The sequence below is a fragment of the Coffea arabica genome, chromosome 6c (genome assembly GCF_036785885.1).
Source record: "Coffea arabica cultivar ET-39 chromosome 6c, Coffea Arabica ET-39 HiFi, whole genome shotgun sequence".
Taxonomy (NCBI): Eukaryota; Viridiplantae; Streptophyta; class Magnoliopsida; order Gentianales; family Rubiaceae; genus Coffea; species Coffea arabica.
Window position 1 is genome coordinate 3,929,989 of NC_092320.1, and position 24,666 is coordinate 3,954,654.

At 37.9% G+C, this 24,666-nt stretch overlaps 2 protein-coding genes across 3 annotated transcripts; both read right to left on the reverse strand.

Moving 5' to 3' along the window:
• Positions 1-2,230: 2,230 nt before the first annotated feature.
• Positions 2,231-7,550, reverse strand: LOC140008282 (cytokinin riboside 5'-monophosphate phosphoribohydrolase LOG1). Of its 2 annotated transcripts, none has more exons than XM_072052143.1 (7): positions 7,109-7,550; positions 5,917-6,014; positions 5,728-5,758; positions 4,828-4,927; positions 3,277-3,347; positions 3,024-3,167; positions 2,231-2,652 (listed from the first exon to the last, which is right to left on the reverse strand). In XM_072052143.1, the coding sequence occupies exons 1-7, from the start codon at positions 7,226-7,228 to the stop codon at positions 2,560-2,562; spliced, it is 657 nt and encodes a 218-aa protein (XP_071908244.1). In that variant the 5' UTR covers positions 7,229-7,550; the 3' UTR covers positions 2,231-2,559. The 2 variants fall into 2 exon arrangements, with proteins under 2 accessions (XP_071908244.1, XP_071908245.1); XM_072052144.1 differs by lacking the exon at positions 7,109-7,550 and adding an exon at positions 6,461-6,598.
• A 13,635-nt stretch (positions 7,551-21,185) lies between these two features.
• LOC140008283 (29 kDa ribonucleoprotein A, chloroplastic-like) lies at positions 21,186-24,116 on the reverse strand. Its single transcript, XM_072052145.1, has 5 exons — positions 23,559-24,116; positions 23,093-23,194; positions 22,463-22,765; positions 21,737-21,842; positions 21,186-21,536 (listed from the first exon to the last, which is right to left on the reverse strand). The coding sequence occupies exons 1-4, from the start codon at positions 23,967-23,969 to the stop codon at positions 21,780-21,782; spliced, it is 879 nt and encodes a 292-aa protein (XP_071908246.1). The 5' UTR covers positions 23,970-24,116; the 3' UTR covers positions 21,186-21,536; positions 21,737-21,779.
• Positions 24,117-24,666: the final 550 nt, after the last annotated feature.

Below are 24,666 nucleotides of genomic sequence, written 5' to 3' on the forward strand. Positions count from 1 at the left end.
ACACCCATCAGCTAAGCCTACTACGCCCATATATGAATGACATTTACCGCAAAAAGGTGTGTGAGATACAGTGGCAAGTACGAAGTAGTTTTGGAACAGGGACCAGAGCAAGGCCAAGGCCAAGGCATATTTACTAATGCCTATGATTTTGTCACCAGGCGGGCACATGGTTGCTGCCTGTTTCATCCACGGCACCTCCTCCTCACCTCATATGACACGTTTTATCCACCCACCGTTTGTCCATCAATGTACGGACGTGTCTTTGATTTCCTTTTCTTCTCAATTTTTATTAGAAAGAACATAAAAGAACAGTGGAGAACACTGCTGACATGCGGGTGAAAGGAGAACACTCGCTCCCACCCATTGTTACAACAAGACAGGGACCCTTTTTTTTTTCGAAAGAGACAGGGACCCTTAATTAGTAGCGGAGCCACACACAAGTGTGTGTGGTGTGGTGTGGTGTGGTGGGGTAAAAATTATTATATAATGGTTTTGAAACCTTTTTCGAGATTTTTAAATTTAAACCATCCCCTGAACTTTATAAAATTCCCTCCTCATTCTGCATTGCATTGACGACACTTTAAATTTTGACATTCCAAATTGAAGCATGCACATGTTATATTTGTTATATAAATAAATATAAGAGTATGATTTACGTTGAAATTGATCGATCGTTGCACTCTCTCTCTCTCTCTCGCTGTATTATAAACTCTCTGTATTATAAGTTCTCACTGCAGCACTAGCCATATTGTAACAGAGCCACGTTCGACTTTTAATATGCCGAGTGCCCACACCCTTTTGCATATATATATATATATATATATATATATATATATATATATGTATATAATAGTAGTCATATAAGAGGAAGAAATCAATATTGTTGTTGTGAGTTTTCTCTCATCAGATATAATTTTTTTTTAATCAACACAGCAGGAAGTATCCTGACTTTTTGCTGGACTAATTTCTCTGCGCCTGTGCACCCGACCTCCCCCCCCCAAGAATACATAAGCAAGCAATAGAGAGATGATTCGAGCACGCGACTTCGAGACCTAACTAAACTATCCTAAAATATCATCCGAGCCAGCTCTAAGAAGCTTTCTCTCACCATATATAATGACCTAGTCTCGCCTCTAGAGAGTAAAATGGGGTTGCCTGTCCCGAATTGGATCACCTTTTGTCTGTTGGCACTAACTTGAACCTTAACAGCAAAACAGGGCATCAGGCCCCTCAAATCGGCTCCAACATGTTTCTAACAACACAGATTGGTACCCCATCCCCCTCCTCTCTCTCTAGTTCTTTGTGGACTGCTGCTAACGCTGCTCGCTGGGCCATTTCATTGGGGATGAGGAGCAATCGCAATGTAATAAGGTCTCCCCAACAACGTGTTGTTTGGAATTGATACTACTGTAGCTAGCTACTGGTACTAATCCTCTTTTTCTTAAAAACTGCAATGATAATAATAACCTGTCAGAGAACTTGAAGGCTGAAAACGTAATTGGAATGTGTGAGGCAATGCTTCTTTTTTCCATTTATAGGGGAAGATCATTATTATTATTCAACCTCGTGGTGAATGTTTGTCTGATAAGGAGGAAGGACGGTGAGTTGTCACCATCTTTTCTTTTTTCCTTTATGAATGTGATCATCGGAGACCTCTCCCCTCGCTGTTACATTGACCACACGCCATGGGTGACTTTGCTGTATCTCTCTAATCTCGTACAATGTCTCTGATGATGCTCAAGGACTTCGTACTTGAAACTGATCAACACTACTGTTATTCATTCATTCATCTCTCTCTCTCTCTCTCTCTCGCACACAATTTTCCAGGTCCCCTCCCTTGACTTATGGAAACCAGTCTCTTTTTTTCATTTTTTTTTGTTAACCAGATTTTGACTACATATGATTGATTAGTCATCGGATAAGATGAAACATGGCAGTCGGCGTTCTTTAGTCCACAAACAAAATCCATTAATTCCACATTTTAAAGTCTTTACACCATCAAGTCAAAGCCAAATGGGGCAGGGTACGAGCTTAACACCATCAAGTCAAAGAATTAGCAGAAACATGAGATTCAGGGTTTGACATTCATCTTTTGTAGGGTCCTACACTTTTTTTTTTTTTTTTTACCCGAACGGTGAAAGATAAACCTCGTTCACACGCTCTAGGTTCAGCCATAGCTACCTATCTATATATTCAACCCAACCCAGCCGTTTAATCCTCTAGTGCATGATTACAAGAAACTTTAATTGCTTACTATATTGCATAGGTGAACGCCGCCCACTACGAACTTTCTTAAAGACAGGAGGATTATACGACAACTCCAGAGTTTTCTTTTCCCTACTTACTAGTTACAACTTGCAATGAAAACTATGCGAAGGGAATAGAAAGATGTCAACATTGAGGTCACCTTCATCTCAAAATTTACAAAAGAATTCCCCTCGCAACAAAAATTCCAAGAACCCTCCAGTCAGACAGACCCTTTTTTTTTTTTTTTTTTTTAACTGCTGCCATAAATTTAATAATCTAACAGCTCCCTCGAGTGCAGCAAATCCCAATTTTTCACCTTGAGATATCATATGTTGGAGGATAGCCAAGCTGCTCCATCTCCCAGCTCAACTTTGAAGCAACTCCCTCGTGGCGAGGAACATATTCCTGAAAAAAAATGACGAGAAATTCACATGAACAAAATGTTTGTCAAACTATTGCATTGCCTGCACTAGCTAGCTTGGGTTACAAGTAGCAGCAGCCAATTCAGCCCCCAAAATTAAACGGCGTGTGCATGCGCGGTTCCCATCTACTTTCATAAAAAATGAACAAATAAAATTTGACATCACTTGTTTTGAGCCTTAACTCATAAAGTGAATGCACAAAACTTGTTGACTAAATTTAATTTCCGAAGGTTTTGCTCTTCTTCTTTTTCAAAATTGTAGAGTGACTGGATTTCATTTTGCTTACACGCACGACAATTCAGAAGAAAAGTGCTCAACATTAAAAACTAATGTTTAGCTTTTAAAAACATTTACCTCCAATTTCTTGACCAGCTCCTGAGCTGTTGGTGCAGAAACAATGATATGGCGCGCACTTGGACTGATGAATCCTTCCTCCACAGCTTTGTCGATGAAGGACAACAACGAATTGTAATAACCATCAACATTCAGCAATCCCACCTGCAAAATGTTTACCAGCGTTTACTGTCGGAGGGTTGTCTATTCAGAACCCCTACGTAACAGCTGAGCATGTTGATTAAATACGTAAGAGTTGAATGTCAAAAACTACCGGCTTATCATGGATACCAAGCTGAGCCCAGGTTATCACTTCAAGCAGCTCCTCAAGAGTCCCATAACCACCTGCGTGAATTGACATGGTCCAATGAGCAGTTAGTATAATATACCTTTGCGTGATCAGAATGATGCTAGGATACGCATTGGCAGTTGAGGATCAAATATAATCATGTCAAGTACAAATTTTAACGAGAAAAGAGATGTCTGCGTTGAGCTGAAGACATCATAAGGTAATTACTTGCAACCAGAAGAAGGTCAAATGCACCTTTGACAAAGAAAAGATAGGGATGATGAATTATCTCTTGCTACTCTAGCGTCTAAAAGTTCACTAATCAATCAGTAGAGCGCGTCCTTGATTTGAGGACTGAATCTGAGTCCCACAGGAAATGAGCACAAGACCATCTACATTTTTTTTTTTTTTTTTTTGCCAAAAACAAGACCATCTACATATTACTACAGGTAGTGGAGACAGAGCCACAGAGGAGAGAGCTGTAGCAGGCACAAGCAGTTACGGCAACTGTGCTACTTTCTTCTCCTCTACCTCGCAATGATAATTTGCTAAGGAACATCCGTGAGGTGGCACCAGAGGGCATGACCACAGTAAAAGCTTTGTTTCACGAAGTAAAAGGTCCCACACATTGTGGAGCCCATTGAATGTGAGAGAACTTCTATGGATTTGCAGAGGAAGAGGTACTTAGTTAGATCCAAGACTTGAACACGCAAAGTGAAAGTGAGTTTATTTCACAATTAGAAGCTCTAATTTTCAGTGCAAGATGTTGATAGGTCAACAACTAGGGTTTGAAGGGTTGCTCTCTAATCATGTGTCTCGGGGTTCGTGACAAGCTACAGAAAGCAGCAAGTTTGTGATCATTTATTTACACTTGGACAATGCTTTCATACCGTCAATATCAGAAACGCATATCCGTTTTACCAAAAAAATGCAAAAGATGCAAATCCACAATGGAAAGCTTTCTTTTAGTATTCCATTTCCAATAGGAAACGTATTTCCTGATGAGGAACATAACAGATGGCCTCATAAACGCCTCTATTTTAGCACGTACTTCTATTTTGACAAAATAGTAGCAGTTGAAGAAAATCCCTGAAAAAGAAATAAATAAAGTAAACCTTCCCACCCCTGATGATGCCCCCCTCTTGAGAGAGACAACCAAGACAACGGACACTAAGCCGTTTCTAGTTTCTTAAACCTGTTTCTTGATCCAGGAGTGTTATTCAAGTTAATTTTCAGCAATGAGTGTTCCTCCACAAAAAATATAAAATTTAAAAAGGGCACGACCATCAGTATGGAAAGGATTATTAATAAATAGTTTCTTCTCTTTTTCTCCAGTTTAAAGTAAAAATCAAGCAAGGGGTGGTTCAGTAAGTAGGACACTTGATTTACTGTGAAAAGAATCATAACATGAGAGATGTGGTAAATCCAGGGTGCCAAAATTAGAAAAATAAAAGCACCTGGATGCTCTATCTTTTCATTAATCTGCCTTGAGATTTTAGTGCAAATACGAGAGTTTCTGCAAAGTTTTACACCAACCTGGTAAGGCAATAAAAGCGTCTGAGTTCCTAGCCATCTCTGCTTTTCTTTGATGCATGTCTGCCACTGCTTTCACTTCCCCTACTGGTTCACCAGTTAACTGAGAAAAAGGTACCCATTCCCAGGAAGAAAATTATTAATTTCCGAAACTGAAATGAAGAGAGAGAGAGATTAAAGTTTGTACAGGGGTGCTGTGCACTTGTGCAGTCAAGCAATGATGAGGCATGCAGGAATGGTGGACTTAATCCAGAACACTTTAAAGTCTCCAGAGGCCAGAGACACTAGTCATGCACCACTGGATATAGATAATTTAGGACTTATTTACATACATAAATCAAGAACTTCAGCCACAGAAAGAGACGACGTAAAAAATTTACAGGGAAGCAAATACTCACAGCCAAACAATGTAAACGAGAGACGGAAGACAAAAGGCAAAATCAGAAAAAATTCTTCGAACCCAAAAACTCATACTACTAGTAGCTGTTTCGAAATGCAAGCTATTATAGTACACCAAAAAGATAAGGCCACGGAGGAGGCAGGGAGAGATAAACTCTACTGAGTAGCCAAAATGAAAAAGAGATATACGTAAAAAATGCCCAGATAAAAGCAACATTCATTTAAATTAACAAGTCTGTAAACTATTATTCTAAAGTCAGTCAAGGAGGAAAGAGAAAGAATGAGAAAAAATTACTACCATCTATCAATGATTACGAGGACCAAAAAAAAAAAAAGCAAATAAGAATAGTTAAATCTCACAACAAACTGATTCAAACCATAAAACAGGGGGAGGAATGACAATATAGTAGCACGGTGGGGCTTCTTGTTCACAAGGTACTATTCTACTCCTATTATGAAAAGGGCGAAAGGCTTAAGACTTTATTAAGGCATAGCAGACATTACCTCTCGAGGCATGAGCGTCTTGGGAATAACTCTACAGAGAGACAATAACATGACAAAAATTAGTTTTAGTGAACAAGTAAGCATAAACTCCTCATTGATTATGTCTGTCAATCCTCTGTTTTCTCTTACCCTGTTTTTGAGAGTTGTGAGGGAAATAGTACACGAGGAACGGAATGGAAGGAAACTTACCCAAGAACATGCCTACCACCATTATGAACAGCTTGTGAAACCAAACCCATCAGACCTATGCTGCCTCCTCCGTAGACCAAATCAATGTTCCTGGAGACCTTCAAGAACATCAAAAAAGGCACAACCCATAAACCCCAGAACTTCAAATTTTCATTGGCAGCTATTTCAATACTAAAAATTGGAGACATAGGCTTATCAAAGCCAGTCCAGGCTTTTGGAACCGTTTCACATGATAGCTCCAGTTTAGTCAAGTTCTTGCCCTTTGCAGAGAATCAAAAGGAATATTTTTTTTTTAATTTCAGGACCCTCAATGCAAAGGCGGTTTACTTTTTCAATTTTATCTGTTTATTTTACATCTTTAGATACTGTAAATGATGAAAAAGGTTTACTCGAAGGTAAAATATGGGTTCTGTCGAACTCATAAAAAGATAAGGTCAATTCTGTACATTCTTTCCATGGGCTCCTTATCAATGACTATCAAGAACAAGTTAGAGAAAAGGGGTATAGAAAAAGCAAAGAGTGAACGAAAGAAAGAAGGGAAAACCTGTGGACGAAAGTTACAGGACATATTGGAGAACTGAAGGTGCAGATCATAAAACAAATAAAAATCTTATCTTTCCTGTGTAAATAGGAAAGCAAGTCGAAGAAAATACAGCAATGTGTGACCCTCTCCCTGGCGGGAGAGAGAGAGAGAGAGTACAAGTGTACAACATGCAAGGCACCGAAAGCCTGAAAGAAAATAAATGAATAAATGAATAATAAAAACACTCCCAGGAAGACCGCATTTGCATGATGAACTGAAGACAAACCAAAGCTACTCGTCATGGAAGCAGCAAACATCGAATTCCGGAATTCTGGAAAAAGGCCATGAGCCAACTTGAAAAGAGAGATAGATACACCAATGCGGAGAAAGTTTTGATTGATTTCAACCGAAACCCATCTCAAATCACTTGACACAAACACCAGAAAAACTGAAAACGACACTTCCCAGGGGGAAAAGGAAAAAGAAGAAGCACGCCGCTTGATAGAAAACGGCACATTGATAAAAAACCCAGGTCAACAAAAAAGAAAAGATTTATGTCAAAAAAGAAAGGCCCAATTTTGGAAAATTTTGAGGTGAAGATAGCAAAATCAAAGAAAGCAAAGAAAAGAGCAAAGGAGAAAGGCGACATCTTTGAGAGAAAAGCAATACCAATTCCCTGCCAAGCTCAATAGCAGCATCTTGGTAGCTAGTCTTCTTGCCTTGGCTACTACCGCAGAAAACACAAATCCTCCCGAACTTTGATTCTTTGGTTTCGCATTCCATCTCCATTTTCCTCTTCTTTTCTCTCGATATATAAATCACCACCGTCTTTGTCTCTATACAACCTTTTTTATTCTTCTTATTTTGTAGGGTATTGGGGTTGGAAAAGGGGTGGGTGGGGGTGGTGGTGGGGGTGTTCTAATTAGAATAAATGGCCCTAAAACAATAAAATTCCTGTAGCAGTTGGCAAAGGCGTAACACCGGACGTGCGCCGCAGAGGAAGCAATGCACGTATAGGACTCTGCTGCTGCTACCGCTAACACTGACGCTACAAAGGATGGAGTTTTTGAATATGGCGACTGGCGAGCTTTTTGTTTTAAGACGATGCTTTGGTTCCTCTTTTGGGCCTCGCCCTTGGTTGTTTATATAGAGCTGTCTTCGCACGTGACACTGTATTAGCACGCTCTTGCTCGCAACTCTGGTGGGTGTGGGACCATACTCCTACTAATCCTCCTATTTATTGTTAACATTTACTTGCCAAATTTGAGCAATGCTACCACTAATCGTTTTGGCTTAATATTGACGTGGCCCACACGTTAATTGGTCCTCTCCTACTCTTTTTCTTCTTTTTTTTTTTTTATAAATAAAAAAATTGCTTTTTTTATTTTTGAATTCCTTCTCTGGGATTTAAGCCTTTGACATTCTAAAATACATATGGATAGAATTTTGAATTTGGTATGGGTAGACCCAAAATATCGTCGCTATCTTATCACGGACACCATTTTGTGGATGGGTGTGAAGGAAAAATTGCCCAAATCTTAATGACGTTTGTCCTTTTTTACATTGTTCTTCTACTCGTTCAATGCTACGACTAATTGTTTTACGGCAAACGGAAAGGGAAAAAGGATTAGATGAGGGATGGTCATCGTAAAGTCTGCTTGATTTAAATGCCAAAATAATCTGCCTCCTATAAGAGAAAATAAAAAATCCAAATTACGAACTAGTTTTTACACTATTATGTCCTGAAAAAACGCAATTTCGCACTAATACAAAGCATCTACTAATTAATAGTGGCCCAAAAACATGAAGGAATGCTTTCGTAATACACGTTACAAATTAAGGAAAAAAATTTTGACGGATATTTGGGTGTACAAGATTAGATTATTATCATTTCAATCAAGAATAAACCTTATTCGGTGTGGTAAAAACAAAAAAGAAATGACAAATGCATTTCTAGGTCAATTTTCCGGAGGAAAAAAACAAAAAAAAAAAAGAACAATAGAAGAAAGCAAGAACACGAAACTCTAAAAGATATGCTTGTTTTCAGAAATTTCAGAAATCGCCCTTGAGATTTCTAACAATTGCATTGATTTTGCTTGAGATTTGAGAAATTTCACCGACCTCCCCCATCAAAATTTTGAGACCCACTACTTAAGGAAAATTTCCAACTGAATTATCAAGCTTGAATAACTTATATGGCCTAATAATTTGTTGCCCCAGTGGATTAAAAAAATATTGTCTAAATCAATTATGGAATAAAATTAAAGAAAAAAAAATCCATAGGGCATTTGTGAAAAAAGAATTATCATCTCACTCATCAAAATACCTTTTTAATGATACTTTTTATGACTTAGGGCGTGTTTGATAAAATTAAAGTCTGAAATTTGAAGTCTGAATTCATTAAATTATTGAATTGTTAAGTATTAAATTTAATATATTTGAGTGTATATATCATTCAGTGATAAGTGAATAGTTTATCACTTAATTTTGAGAATAAGTTTTGCTTAGAAAATTAATTGCCACTTAATTAATTAAGATGTTTAATTTTTGATTATCAAAAGATTTGAATCCATTAAATTTAAGTATTAAATTGAGTTATCAAACAGTGCCTTAGACTTATATGTTGCCAAAAATTGAAAAGCAAGGAAAATTAGTGAAAGTTTTTAAACTTTAAAGGAGGTCAGTGTAATTGTCAAAAACTTCAAAGGGAGCTTTCTGAAATTATCCCAAAATGTTGCAATCGCAAGCTTGACTGCTCTTATTGCTGGGCATTTATATTAAATTATTATAATGCAACTATAAAGTGCAGCCACCGTCACGCATTGTCGTTGATAAGGGTCATCACTGCACAGTCGGTTGAAAAATGACATAATACACTTGAAAATTATTTTTTTTTTTGGGTCAATGGTGCGCTCATTTCAATTTGACTGTAGACGCAGATGTTCGAACCCCTGACCTACAGTTGGACACTTCATCGGCTGACCAGAGCAAGTTGGTTGACATAATGCATTTGATTGAATCATCGACTCGGACACTCAGCATATGTGGTACCGAACCAAAAAGACACTACTGCGTTTAAGCATCCCCTGGGAAACTAATCGGTTGGATGACGTAATTGCTAAACGCAGCATCACCCTTTGTAATTTTTTTTTTTTTTACCCCTTTCTGTTGCCTGATCATTGTTTTAACCTATAATAAATAAACTAGCAGCAAAGCTATCCCTGCATGCATTCCTTTGATCCATATGCCCGTCCCTTTTGTCTCTGCAAGACTGCAGCTTGGAAAAAGCTTAGTGCCTTTCTAACTGGAAAAAGGCTTTATTAATGGACACGGTAACTTGCGGGATAGTTTATTTTTTTGCCCTTTCTAATTTAATGTAGATGCATGTCAGTAAGGTGTCCAAATTGCATGGGCTTATTGATAAGTAATACTGTACTACTCACAGAGAGGAATAAAATTCAGGATTTTGAGATGGTGGCATAGAGCGTTGTGTGCATTGATGATTGGAATAAACATGTGGGCAATGGCCATTCTCCTTGTACCCAAATCCACCCTTCATTTGCTAGACACACTTGTTCTTGTTGTATTGGGAGGAAACATTTCATTTTTATTACACGCCCCCCCGTTCTATTCCCCATATCACTTCACTTAGCATGCTGCCCTCCTCCCACACTGCTATCTGCGCATCGCCCAGGATCAACAGTTCAACACCCACCCGCCCACCACACACACACACAGAGGCTAAAATATTAGAGTATTATTATTATCATGAAAGGCATTTCTTGAATTCTTAATTACTGGATGGCCCTGAAATTGTTTAATACTTACCAAATAGCAACACTACATTATCGTTGCCAGGAATGCAGGAACTGATCAGTTACTGAAACCCTACCCCTCCATTCTTATCTTTTGATTTGATATGGAAAACCAATGTTTATCATAACTAGATTTATTCACGAATTAATTATGTATAAGCAAGCATTCTCCAACCCCCAAGTTGGCTAGGCCTTTCCGTCTCTTCTGCCTTTCCATTTCCCTTTGTGCATCTGTCTACTCACAGCTAGCTACACTACGGGTACTACTCAGTAATCAGTACTTATTGAGATTATAAACGTGTAATTACTATTTTTACTGCTAGTGTCGAGCATGTACTAATACAATATTTGTGTACCTTGTGCATGCTTGCATGCGCATTTATCGCATGTTTTTGGGGGGGGGGGGGGGGCATATATTTATGTCTGCGTATGTTAGGCTGCAGTTTTTCTTCGGGGGACAGGTTAGCTAGAATATTATACTCCTCTTTTTGTATTTTTCTTAGGGTATGCTATAATAAGAGTTTTTTTTTTATTTTATTTTGCATGGATTCGACTCTGATTATCAACATGTGAGTCAAAACATACCCTGGAATCATGTATCATGTACAGAATTCTTACAGATCGTCCATGAATATAGTCTTCATATCAGTAATGGGATCCGAACTTTAAATTTCGACCTTTTATGCGAAAATGACCCATCTCACCGACTTCTCGAGGGATAAGAGTACCATTAATCTTAACATTTTTTCTGCAACTTCAAATGAATTAGTAGTCTTCTAATGCTCCGGCGGACTAGGGCACAATCATGGCCCGGTTAATTTATAAATAATTTCCTCCTTGTTGTGAGAACTTAAATGTACCAGTAGTGATAACGGCACATTCAATGTACGTACAATTTATAAATAATTAAAATGAGTTAATTTTATACATTAAATTTTTTTTTTGTTTTTCACACAAGTCAAAATGATATAAAATTTTTATTAAAGAATTTTGGTTTATACAACAACTGCCGCTTCTAGGGTTTTATGTATTGTATAGATAGCAGTTTTGAGTATGGGCATCTGATCAGCAGTTCGCATTTTGGATGACAAAACATGTTTTAATTGCAATTTGCATCCTTGAATTATAGCTGATCAGCAGCTTCAGCACCTAAACTTATTAATTATAGCACTTTATGCTTTCAAATTATAGCACGAACTTTTCTTACTACATTTTTAATCAAATATCTTTAGTACCCCCAATTTGGATATGTGTGGTGCGATTTTCTTCTTTATTTAGAAACAGTAAAGTCTTTAGTCAAAAGTGGCTTCCGTCGTTGTTTTTCAATCCACTTGAGCAATGGGATTTAAATTTGATGGTATAAGGTACTTAACTGCTAAAATTGATGAGGGTTTAAATTGCTCTGCAGTGACAGTTGACGGGTGCAAATTGCAGCTACCCCATACAAGAAAATCAAAGTAGAAATGACCAATGAAAGGAGAACAAAAGGAATAAACTATCCTGACGGATTGGGCAGGCATGGCAGGGTCTGTTTACAATACTTTTGCATTATACGAAAATCGTTTTGTTTGTTTGTTTGTTTTCTTTCGTGTCTAAATATCGTATGGTCCAATTAATTCGGAGCTATAGTCCCAAGGCTACTAATGGGGCGAACAGCTATATACTACTACTACAGTAAGTACATAACAAGATTTTAGGATTGCTACTGTATGATGAGACCGTGGGTCTTCGTTTTCAGTGTACCGAGGTAATACATTGAATGCAAGATGGATCGGTATTTTGGTTCAAGGACACTGCACCAGGAGGAGATGAAATGCCGCGAGATGCGAACAAGTAAACAAGAACAAGCTATCAAGAATTTATTGCAACAATTTCTGAAACTTCATGCTTGGCTCTGCAGCAAGAGATTGAGCTGCTGAAGTCACGACTGCTGGATCTATCACCCTTTTAGTCCTACCAACATCCGACCCATCCTTTAATTTTCGATCATTTCCCAATGGATATGAGGATTGCATGTATATTCGAGTCCCATAATTTTCTGGATCTTCAAAACATAAACAGGGCAAGTGTTAAAATGAAAATTACAATCATTAACTAGTTAATTTATCAGTGAATTAAACTGACTAATATCGTGTTTTTTTTTTTTAAAAAAAAGAAAGAAAGAAAGAAAGAAGGTCTGATGAGTTCTTAATTTGTGGTATTGTCCTTCTGGCGAGTGTTGTGTTTGTCTTGGTAGAGGGAAGAGGATGCTGCAACGAGAACTCCATCCTGGCATAATTTATAAAAAGGGAAGAAAAAAAAAACACTTTAAATCACTTATGATGAGCTTTGTAATGATTATCAAGTGAGCAAATTGGAACTCAGTTTTGAAATCAATGTGAAAAAATCGAACTTTTCCTTTTCACTTCCCATATGGGGAGAATTGTGCTTGGAGACCGATTTGTCATCTTCGAGTACGCCAACCAGTTTGGCTGTTATAATTTGTCAAAGCAAAGACCTAACAGAAAATGATTCAAGTCACCACCATTTGCGCGAAAACTTTTACTATAAGCCAAGGACTTCTTTGTTACTAAGTCGAGTAATAGAGTGGCTTGGTAAGAGCGTGAACTAAAATAACAATTGAACTATAATGTTCCCATAATTCTAGGTGGTCTGAATTGTGTAGTTTAATTTGGGGCAAATATATTCAATTGCCTTGGTTTGATTTGCGGCAATATATACACTATCACCGTTGTATCCATAATACATGTGAAAAAATTAAATTTTAAATTTAATTTTTGCATATTTGTCATTCAAATTTGTTTGTATAAGGCACGATTCAACATTTCCAATTCCCACGAGTGTGATCTTCTATTTTATGAGCATATTATTTGCACTCCCATTTTTGTTAACCACACTTCTACTATTGTTTTAATCGTATGGTTTCATTTATTATATTATATGATAAAACAAATAAAATGGCGGAAGTGCAAATGACAAAAAACATTTTTCATAAATTAACTTAACAAATTAGTTTATGCATTCGCGTACCATTGCTCCGAAGTTGCTTGTGCTGCAATTATCTTTCATCACGTCTTTGTGTAGTGATGACTTAATGCTTGTTCTTACTTCTTAAAAGAGTAGTTTTGATGAGAGTGGAAGAATGGGTCAGGTGATACGAAAGAAGGGAATATAAATAAGAAATATTGGGTTTAAAGCTTCTCACTTACTTTAGAAAAAAAAAATAAAGGGCGAAAAAAGAGCAGCTTTGATGAAATTAAAAAAAAAAAAAAGGATTTACTTTCGAAGTTTTTAAACAAAAAAAAAAAAAAATCAACACATGTTCTGAAAAGCTACTAAATCTGTTAGGACAAGGCATTAATGGTTGCCGCCCTTCTATATCTTATAATCTTTCCAATCTCATAATACTATGCGTCTGTGTGACTGCTCTCTATTTTCACCGCTTGATCCACTGCATTTACTAGTTAAAAGTTTCGATTAGATATAAGGTATAATTTCATATACCTCCCTTTGGAAGAAATGCAAGAACGAAAATTTTTTTATTCTAATACTACCCTTATGTGATCCTACTTATGATGCTTACAACAACAATAAAAAATAAAATAAGATTAAAAAGTGAAAACATGAGCAGTTATAAATGCAATAATGAGTAAATTTTTTAGATATACAACAATTATTGTCCAGTATAACAAATGATGTTTTGGAAAGCATACTACATTCCTAGATATATATATATTTAGTCATTGGATCATTTTTTGATTAATTTTTTTAAATTTTGACTAATTTATAAATTTTTTATAAGTATGATTTATATTACAAACCATACATATGAAGAGATTATTTTAATTTTAGTACAACTTAAATTACTTATATATTACAGCATATTTTCTAAAAGAATTTTCGACTTCCTTGTAATTCTCCCACAAAAAAATTTCAAGGTCTTAAATACCTATCAAAATTTATTTCTGGTAATATGACTTGGGTACGCACAACCAATTGCAAATTAAGTTTGCATAATTATACATATATATATATATTATTAAAAGGTAAAGCATTTTATTCTCCAACCAAACCAAAAAAAAAAAAAAAAGTAAAGCATTTTGAAGAAGATTTGGTTTAGATCACGTTATGTACCCCGGAAAGAAGGCAAAACAAGCTCTAGCTTCTAGGTTGTTTGTTTGCGGATTTTAGCCTTGCCAAAAATCCCCATCACATCATATTCATTAAAATTTCCATACTTTTGGTCTCTACTTTTATGAGTTTTCTTGTCAGTTGCTAAAATCTTGGACAATATCCAGGCGGAGCTGCAGCGCTCCAATCAAAAGCATAAATAAACTACAGTTTGTGAATTATAGCGTCAAAGAAGATATATACCCAATTGATATTCCTATAATTTTCTTCACACAATTTAAGAAAGAAATGTAGTTAATTTCATTGAAAAAACAAATTTAAATTGCTATTTTCCTAAAATATCTTTACATTAAATAGAGTACAACTTTATATTAGTTATTCATGGAAACTTGAATTGATGGTTTATGAAAATTTGAATTGATGGTCAAGAAAGAATCAAATCCTAATTTTACATTTAACGGGGTAGGTTATATTCAATAACAATCTATATTAAATAATATAGTTTATACTAATAACAACCTCCATTGAATAAGGATATTTTAGAGAAATCAAAAAATACCTACATTTTTCAATTTGAAAAGTGGACTATAATTTGAAACAGACGAAAAAGGAAAACAGTAGTATCAAAATAGGACGAAGAGAATATTTTTAATTAATTTTAGTGATGGCCCCAGAGGTGATAAACCTGATTAGTACGGGATACTTGCATCACGGTTGCTTGCTGGTAGTGTGATCTGAGTCTGATGTGATGCAGGGCACTTATATGTGATTTCCGAGTCTAAAAGACTAATTTGGATTTTGGATCACTCATTAGCAGTTTTATTGTTAGTCAGTAAAAGCCTAATTTCCAGGGATTGATCAAGCAGTGGTTGGAGAGGGAGAGATTGGAGAGAGCTGTGCTTTTTGACCTGACCTCCCCTTTTTCATCCCGGCTGGACCATGTCAAGGAAAAGACTGATTATCCATCGATCGAGCATGGTTGTTCGTTGTTGTTGTGCCTTGACTTGCGACATTCCTTTTACAGGGTCCAAATATTCCTCTAGAACCGGGGGGAAAAAGAAAAAACTGTCACCGGACGCAATCGATTGTGGTAAAGAAAAATAATTTGGGAAACATTCGATCATATGCCAAATTACACCTTCTAGGCTTTATGTGGCGACATAGAAGTTAACAACACACTTGAAACCCAAAAAAAAAAAAAAAAACAGTACAAGAGTTCTTACACATCTAGTAAATGCCTGTTCAATGTCATCTGTGTTACTGGATGCATTTGTATGGCGATACAATAAAATACTACTACTAGTAGTATGTAACAAGTGAAATGGGCTGCGGCTTCAAAAGAGAAACTGAAAGACCCCATGCCAAAACCCATGAGATTAGGACAACTGTTACGTGGGTTGTTAATGTCAATAGGAGGTCACAAATTCGACTTTTATATGTGGTGTTTTATAAGGCTTTAGGCCACATCTTCACGCGAACTTTTATATGTGGTGTCTTATAAGGCTTTAGGCCACATCTTCACTCACAAATAAGAGTCGGATCCTGCAGGCGCTTTTCGACGGAACGTTTTTTTGGACTAAATCCGGATTAGTCTCCCAGGTTCCGAATCTTACAAGCACTTCTCGATGGACTCTGTGAGCGATTCTCGAACCAAATCCGGATTAGTTTCACTGAGAGGGTGGAAATATCATGTACTTGAAGCCAAAAAAAAAATAGGACCATGCCGATACCAATTGAGAAAATTGATCATATGTGAAGCTGAGCAAGGGAATTTAGTCCGTTGACCGTTGGTTTGTTGCGCCAAAATCCTGTTGCTCTCTTGTAATTCTCGTTGCGATCGATAATTAAAGACATGCATAATAATTGCAAACTCCAATCCAAACTGATGTGGTCAGGACGGTTACCAGAAGGTGTACCTCGCCTCCAGGCTTTTCTTTCCACCAAAAAAACGAAAGAAACAGTGAATGGTGAAAGAAACAGGGAGTTTCCTTTTCCCTCTGCTCAGAGTAATGCTACTGTCTGGAGTACATAGGCTAGGTTATGAGGTGCAATTATCCAATCTGACCCCGTTTTGACTTAATGACGCTACCCGGAGGATGTGAACTCTAAAACACTCTAGGGATTTTAATACTTCATAGCCATCTGTTTTGACAGTTAAACTACCTGATTAACCAAATCCTAATCAACCAACTGATAAAGACAACTTGAGGCAGTAGGAAACTGCCACAAGATTCTAGGACCCCACCAACCCCAATTCATTCGATCATGTAATGTACCTCCCCTACCGCCATCTAATTTCTTAATCAGGAATCTGACAGTTAATACCGTTAAAATCTCGAAACTGCAACTTAATTGTCCTGATTTCGCGAGAGGACGCATAGGGCATATGCCTGCGGATCAAGGTAAATTGGAACGCTCCTATTCTTTCTCCTGGCCAAATTTAACCTATCTTTTGTTTTTTTTTTAAAAGGTGGTTGGCTACGCGTTTTTGTGGGGAGCCCAGGCCATGACGGACCCGTAATACAACCAAAGCAACTATTTAGCTCCTGGTAATCCTCATTACGTCGTCCTTTTCCAACCAACTCTTGGATAAAATGTTTTTCCAATAAGTATTATATATATATAAAAAAAAAAAGAGAGAAAGAGGGATGATGATGTGATGGATTAGGGGAAATCTGTTGGTTTAATACGAGCTCAGCTCATATGGGCATCGTTGGAAAAGTAGCTCTGCTGTCTCGTGAGGTGTGAGTGGTCTAATAAGATGACAGACACTAGTGGGACTGACAGAGACATTCCAATGGTTATTATCCTGCAGACGGAATGAATGGTGATGCTTTTGTTGAGGAGTCGGCATTCAGAAGAAACCGGACAGGACACGAGTCACTGTTGGGATTCGAGTATGGAGAAAATTTTGATGAAAGATAGTAGTAAGTTTATGGTAACACACAAGCGATACAGCCAACTATTTTGCCTTGATTAACGGCCAAAAAAAGGTTCACTTGTGTTATCTTCTCTGTCGTTCTGATTTCCAGAATTAGAAGTCAAGATAGTGCCTAATTAGCCATTTGGCGCTACTCTTCTGTCTTCTTGGTTGCATTGCATGTCTGCTAACCTTTTGGTCCAAAATGACGGCAGAGGGATTTGCATTTGCATGCATGCGGATCGAGCATCGCGCGAATGTGGATGGCGTTCCCCCCGCCCCCCCCCCCCCTTTTGCTTTTAAATTTCTCAATAATTAGGGATCGAAAGAAAGGCCATAATAATATACACATTTGTATAATATATAAAATAAAAAAGAAATTCCACTGTCTGTCGGGCTTCATTAAACCACCCCCCAGTAAAGTGACACGAGCGCCTTTTTAACCAACAAGCTGCTTGCCGGGGGGCTATCGGAATCCACGACATGTTAGTATTATTATTATTATTTCGACCAGTTCTTGCTGTTGCATCATTCTTAGTGGGAGTATGTTTTCGGTTGATCGTGGAGGAGACCGGGAAGAATTCCCCCCCCCCCTCGGATTCCCTCCTTCAACCGGAAGCATCTTCACTCATTAGGTCACCATATGACCAATTCGGAAGTCGATTGCAAGGCAAAGCTACGCTATCATCATTTCTCACTACTTGCACATATCTTGGCACGAAGAAAGGATGAAGTAAAATCATTGCCGTCAACAAAAATTACTAATACTTTTTAGCTTCTTGTATGCGAAAAAAATGACATAAATTGCAATGCTCTAACCACTTAAATTACAGATTCAAAATGGTTCATTTTCACTCTTGACTTTGGGCATGGAATATTGCGTTTTTTTGGTCCCTCACAATTATATATATATATATATATATAAAAAAAGTCTCCTTTTATTTTGCAATGGAAATGGAGCTACCGACGTGGTCCCTCACATATTCGAAGTATATTATTTTGGTCCAACATCCTATTTTTCAACCATTAGACCCCTAGGCATCTATCTATCTGCTGATACCAGCAGCAGCACCAGACGCTGACCAATCGGAATTTACAAGAGTCGAATCCAAAATCCTTCAAGCGACGGTCCTTCGAATCTCTCTAACCGCGGGGCAAAACTCCCACGGGAAAGGAAAAGGAAAGGGAAAAGGGAAAAGGAAAAGGGAAAAGGAAATGGGAAGCACACTTAAGTCTCGGTCAGCAAAAAGTCAAAGTGGGCCGCGTGGGCTGACGAGGTGACAACGTTTCACCACCGAAAGAGCACGTACCATGTAACATGACAAGGAGCCCAAGGTCCCATGCCCAACCAACTGTGACATCACAGAAGAAGCAAAATTAAATGGATTAAGCAACGCAGAAGAAGAGGAGTGGAGAGGGAGAGTGGGGAGAGACTTCAGGATGAAAAGAAAAGAAAAGAAACGAAACATGGCGGTTTCTGACTAGGTTCTGGGGGCCCACAATTGTTTCACTCTTTTTCTGATCTTGTCGCCCTTTTTACTAGCTATTTTATGTCTCGCGCTCATCACTTTGTCTACCCCGATCCGCTTCCACTTTCCCAAATGCCACTCTCAAGTTTTCCTTCTTCCATCCATCCACTTTCCCACTCTCAAGTTTTTTTTTTTTTTTTTTTCCTTCTTTTTTTCTTAAATTCATTTTTGAACACAACCCCCCCTCCCCCAAAAAAAAAGAAAAAAATCTTAGCTAGTAGTGAGTAGTGATTAATTTCCTTCTCATGCAAAGATCCCTCCCAGGACCTTTATAATATTAAGATTCTCTTTCTCCTCTCTTTTAAGTAGTATTGAGCAAAAAAAAAAAAAAAAAAAAGTAGTCAAAAGTGAAAGTAAGAGAAAGGTAGATACAAAAAGAAACAATTAATGGAAGAGGCCATTGGGGTTGCGTTCTTAATTAAGTCTTAGCCGGCCGGAAGACAAAAAACGTTGCGTGATTAAAGTGAAGCAATTAAAGCCTACAAATCTGTGGTGTGAAACTTTCAAGCAATCTCTCCTCTTCTCCAATCGTTAAAACACGCTTTCTTGACCGGAGGAAAAAGGCGAAACAATTTTCTGCTGCATTTCCTTGCGTGTGAAGTTTGGAACATTTTGATTCAGCCAGACACACAGAAACGACAAACAGCTGCTAACATAAATTAAGGTGTCGGCCGTAGACTGTAATTAAGTGAAGTTTACAGCACGAATACATATAAGTTGTTGCATCTCCAGTTTTAGGCAAAGTACGTACGTACGTAGTCACAGTCATATATACACACACACAGTCACTGATGATATGGGCAAAAAGTGACAAATAAGGTCAAAAACAAGTAGCAGCAGGGGTCGTCACGTCAGTAGACTTTGCCGGCCGGGATGGGATCTAGTATGGCAGTAGTAGTACAGTATTCATTTTAAGAATGGCCTATAGATAGAGAGAAGAAGAAGAAGAAGACGAAGACGAAGAGGAGAAAGCACAATAATCATAATAATGATATTCTAACATGAAGGAGCATCATTGGCAGGCATCCCAGTCCCAACCACTCCTATATATGCAACAAGTTACAATGCGTGTCCTGCTTAACTCTGCTAATTAGTACCATAAACAATACTTACTTACTCTGTCGCTCGCTTTTCAAGTCAAAGGCAATGATCATTAAAATTCCAAGAGAATGATTAAGGTCACCCCCCTGCCTGTCCGTCCGTCCGTCTTTTTATAGCAGTAGCACATAATCTTGATTTTATGGAGTATTCATGTTAATCAAACCGAACAATCATTGCCCAATGAAGCCACCACCCCTCCACAATTAATGTCTCACTTCTTGGAATAATTAATTAGACCTCCTCCCCTCAAAACTGCAAACCGCAAATATTACTCTCTTTTTCCACCATCAATAATTTCCAGAGTCAAGACATTCACTAAAATTAATTTATTCCCCATGCAATTTTTTCCCAGTTGGATAGACAATAACTGCACTTGGCTCTCATTTAGTGTGGGCTCTCGAGTCCGGACTGGCTCTATTAGCCTCCCATCTCAGGGTATTACAGGGCCAAGCAATAACATCATCCATTACCGGCCCAGCCCATGTTCACCTACTTAAAAACTTTTTTTTTTTTTTTTTTTTTGGGACTTCGCTTTAAGTCGGAACAAAAAAGGAGAGAAAACTGAAAAGAACAAATTCGGAGAGTGAGAGAGAGAGGTCTCGCCTATTTCAGACTGAGTTTAAAGTTGAAAAATAGAAGAAAAGAATTCGACAGATTTCTTTCATTTCGAATAGCCTTTTTTGTTTTAAGCTTTCATTTCTTTACGGAGTTAGATTAGATTTGTTTGCTAAAGCTTTTTAGCTTTAACAATTTTAGATGTGCCCATAAGCAAACGTAAAGATAGCATACAGATAGAGCGATAAATAAAATATGCATGCATCATGACACGAACAGTTCCTCCCTTCCCTTTAACTTGTGGTCATCTTTTCGTTTCTTTTCTTTCCCAGAACCCCGCATGAAACGTGAAGTAATTTAGAGCACCCGGAACGGGCACACTGCTTTTGTCTCCGACCAGGGCCCATGGAAAGGGCATCGGATACGGAACTACCATCGTGTAGACCTGCCCAATTAATCCGAATAATTCAGGAACCCAGTTTGCTCTGGATTCTACTCTATTGGTTCTCGGGCCCATACCCGAGACTGCGTGATGCCTTCCTCCTGTAGCTTTAGGCCCAGTTTCAAATGTGACCAGTTTCCGCCACTGCATTACTCAACAAACTCGAGCGCCCGTTCATCCTTGGCAATTCTTGTTGCCCTGTTTGCGTTGGCTCGAAAACAGACGACTCTTAAACAAAAGCTTCTTCAAAACAAGACCAACAACATACTTAGTAATACATAAATCTTTTTTAGCCACAGATTAGGCTCAGAGCTAAGTCAAGATGAGTATACATTTAAGGTCATCTGATTGATTATGCATACCAATATCAATAGAATGCAAATGATCCAACAATTTCATGATTTTCTCTCCCAAAAAGAATAGGCAGGCGACCAAGTCATGCTCTTGGTTCAGAGGCATCGACAAAACTCCAAGTGTGGGATTTTAGCATCTGGATGCGAGCATTAACCATCTAGATTGCAACTTTGGTGCAAAAGTGAAGCAGGTTGTTCAAAATCTTTGCGTATTCGTGAGCCCTTCAGAATCACTTCAGCTACTTAGACGACTGTTGCAGAAATTACAGGCATTTAACGTCAAATATCAAAAGCAGTACTACTTGTCATACTAGCCAAATTAAGCCATAAACATAAGAAGCATGACAATACAAAAGAATTTCTTAATTTCTGGTGAAGCTGTTTAAAAAGCGAGCTTTTAATCCCAGTATCTAAAGGCAGCAGCAAAACGTCTTAATGGTAAAACATTTACCTTTACTTGAGAGAAGCAAAAACATGACCAAACAAGAAGTCACTTAAAAGTCTCGCCTAGGCCGAGCTTCAGCAGGGCTTACACGGATTGTCCTTCCATTCAGGTCCTGCAATTCACAGCTCAAAATGAGATGATGCAGCAAGAAACAAATTTAAAGCAACCAGATCAAACGCACTAGTATGGTCATGCCTGTTGGCAACCACATGTTATGTAGTATTTCAATCCTATGCAATGAACTAAATAAGCAAAGGACAAAAACCAGCAGAGTAGGATATGCAAATAATAACAAGGACAATATCCATAAAGAGTGTTATCAAGGCAGATTACTTGCTTAATGTGCTCCATTCTTGGAAAAAGCCAAACACTGTGAGTCTTAGCATCAGTAACAGCTTGGTACTCTTTAATCCTTAAGTTTAACACAGAAAATTAAGGTTCAAAAAAACATCAAAGGACACAAAAAAAAAAAAAAAGGAACGTCACAGCTCCAGTATGATTACGGTAAGGTGTTTGATAGTTCAGAAAGGTGAAAAGATAATACTAACATCCTCTTTCCAGAAAAAAGTACAGTAAGAGGTGACAAACGGACCAGTAGCCAGTCCAAAATATAGTTCTGATTCAGGGGCCGTAGAAGTGTAAAAGATATAGGGTTACCTAGAAGAATAAATTGATATGCACTACATAAAGCAACAAAAGATATAATGCAGTTGTTATAGAATAATAACTTACAACGCCATTCAAAGATTCAATTGCGTTTGTAACCTCATCAGCAGAACTGTAAGTTACAAAACCGAAACCCCTAGATCTGCCACTGTCTCGGTCATAAACCACCCTGGCTTCGATGACCTTTCCTTGCTCACTGAACAAGGTTTCCAGAGCCAAATTATCAACGCCCCATGCAAGGTTTCCTACATAGACTCTATTGGTGTTATCAATACTTGCCCCGCCTCTGGCTCCTCTAAAAGAGCCCGCCTCCCTCCTAGAAGGTGGTGGTGGCCCGCTATTCACCCTCAATGCCCTCCCCTCAAGTTCCTGAAAATTTGTCAGACTTGTGAATAAGTGGCATAACCGAAACAGCCAGAAACCATATGAAAATCAACACAGCTTCATGCTATTTAAAGACTACATGATTACAGGATGGAACTTGACATGAAAATGTCTAAGACGGAACAAAATCCAAACAGTGCTTTAGTTCAATTTCAACGCGGGTGACTTCATTTTCTGGAACACGCAAAATGTTACAATTTGCCTCATAATAGCCACAACAGCTATTAAAGGATTAAGAGAAGCACCAAAGCCAAAAATAGAAACAAAAGCAAACAAAGACATGCATGAATAGTTAAAAGAGTGAGAAATTACATAGCCATTGAATTGATGTTCAGCAGCTTCAACTTCCTCAGTTGTGGACATGGTCACGAAACCAAACCCTCTACTCCTTCCAGTAACCTTGTCATAGATAACCTGCAAACCCAAGCTTGCCAGTCAGCAAGAGCAAAGCAATTCTAATTTTCTTGCACCAATTCAACCATGAACCACCCACATAATGACGTAAACAAAAAGGGATAGCGTCAGATATACTACCAGATGCTTAAACTGCCATTACTTCAAATTACCTAAGTAAGATATGAGTAAATAAAACTGTAATAAACTCTCACAAACCCAGACAAGGTTCAAAAGTGCAACTAAACATAGCAAATAAAATACACTAAACAGAAAAGGGCCAATTCCTATGACTCCCGAAAGAAATTACACTAAAATAAAAGGGGCCAATTACTCTCACTCCAAGATTTTAGTCAAACAACAAAAGATAAGCGAACGAATGTACCTCAACCATCTCAACATTTCCAGCACGTTCGAACAAGCCAGCAAGAGCAGCGCTGTCGACGCTGAAAGGCAAGTTGCCAACAAAGAGTTTAAGGTCAGGGGAGAAACTGGGCTCCTCCTCGGGACTGGAACCTCCATCGCCGAGAACCTCGTCTTCTAATTCTTCCTCCCCATCTATAACTCCGATTGCGTCCAAGTCAGAGGAAACGGCAGCTTTGCGGGACCAAGGCAAGGAAAGCTCTCGCGGGTGCAAAGAAGAGAAAGCATTGAGGGATAAGCAGCGGGTGAGAGACGGAGGAGGAGGAGACAGAAAAGATAGGGAATTAAGATGGGTGGCATTGGGTTTTGATAGAGAAAGGGTAGTTTGTGGGGTGAATGAAAGAAAGTGAAGCGAAGAGGCAGAGGCAGCCATGATATGAATCAGTAGTGAGTGAGTGATGAGTAGCAGAGTATTTGCTGGCTTTGAAGGGTTTGAGGGATATGCAGAGTAGATAAGGTTTTCCTTCTGCTCGACTTCTGCCTCCTCTCTGATTTTGTTTAAAAAAACAATACTGGAGAGACAGATATTTGGGGATAGATATACATATATATATATATATATATATATATATATATATGATAAATATTTGGGGATAGATATACATAGATATATATATATATATATATATGATAAATATATATATATATGATAAATATTTGGGGATAGATATACATAGATATATATATATATATATATATATGATAAATATATATATATATATATATATATATATATATATATACACGAGGGCATTTCTGTCTTCAAAGGACGCTGTCCCTTTAGACCTAATCTCGTATGCACCACTAGTTCTCTTTGAATTCTCCTTGGGCCGTTTTCAGTTCTCATGAATCTTTGTTGCTGTTATTTCCTCCTCTGTCTTGGGCCAACTTAAAGGGCTACCCTCATACTTTCGCGAAACAAAGAAAAAGAAAAAGAAAAGATTGATTTTTGGATAAATATATCCATTACGTTTAACCATTTGCTCAGAATTATCACACAAAAAAAAAAAAAAAAACCATTTGCTCAGAACTACGTGATATATATAGATGATCCAACCGACATAAGCTCC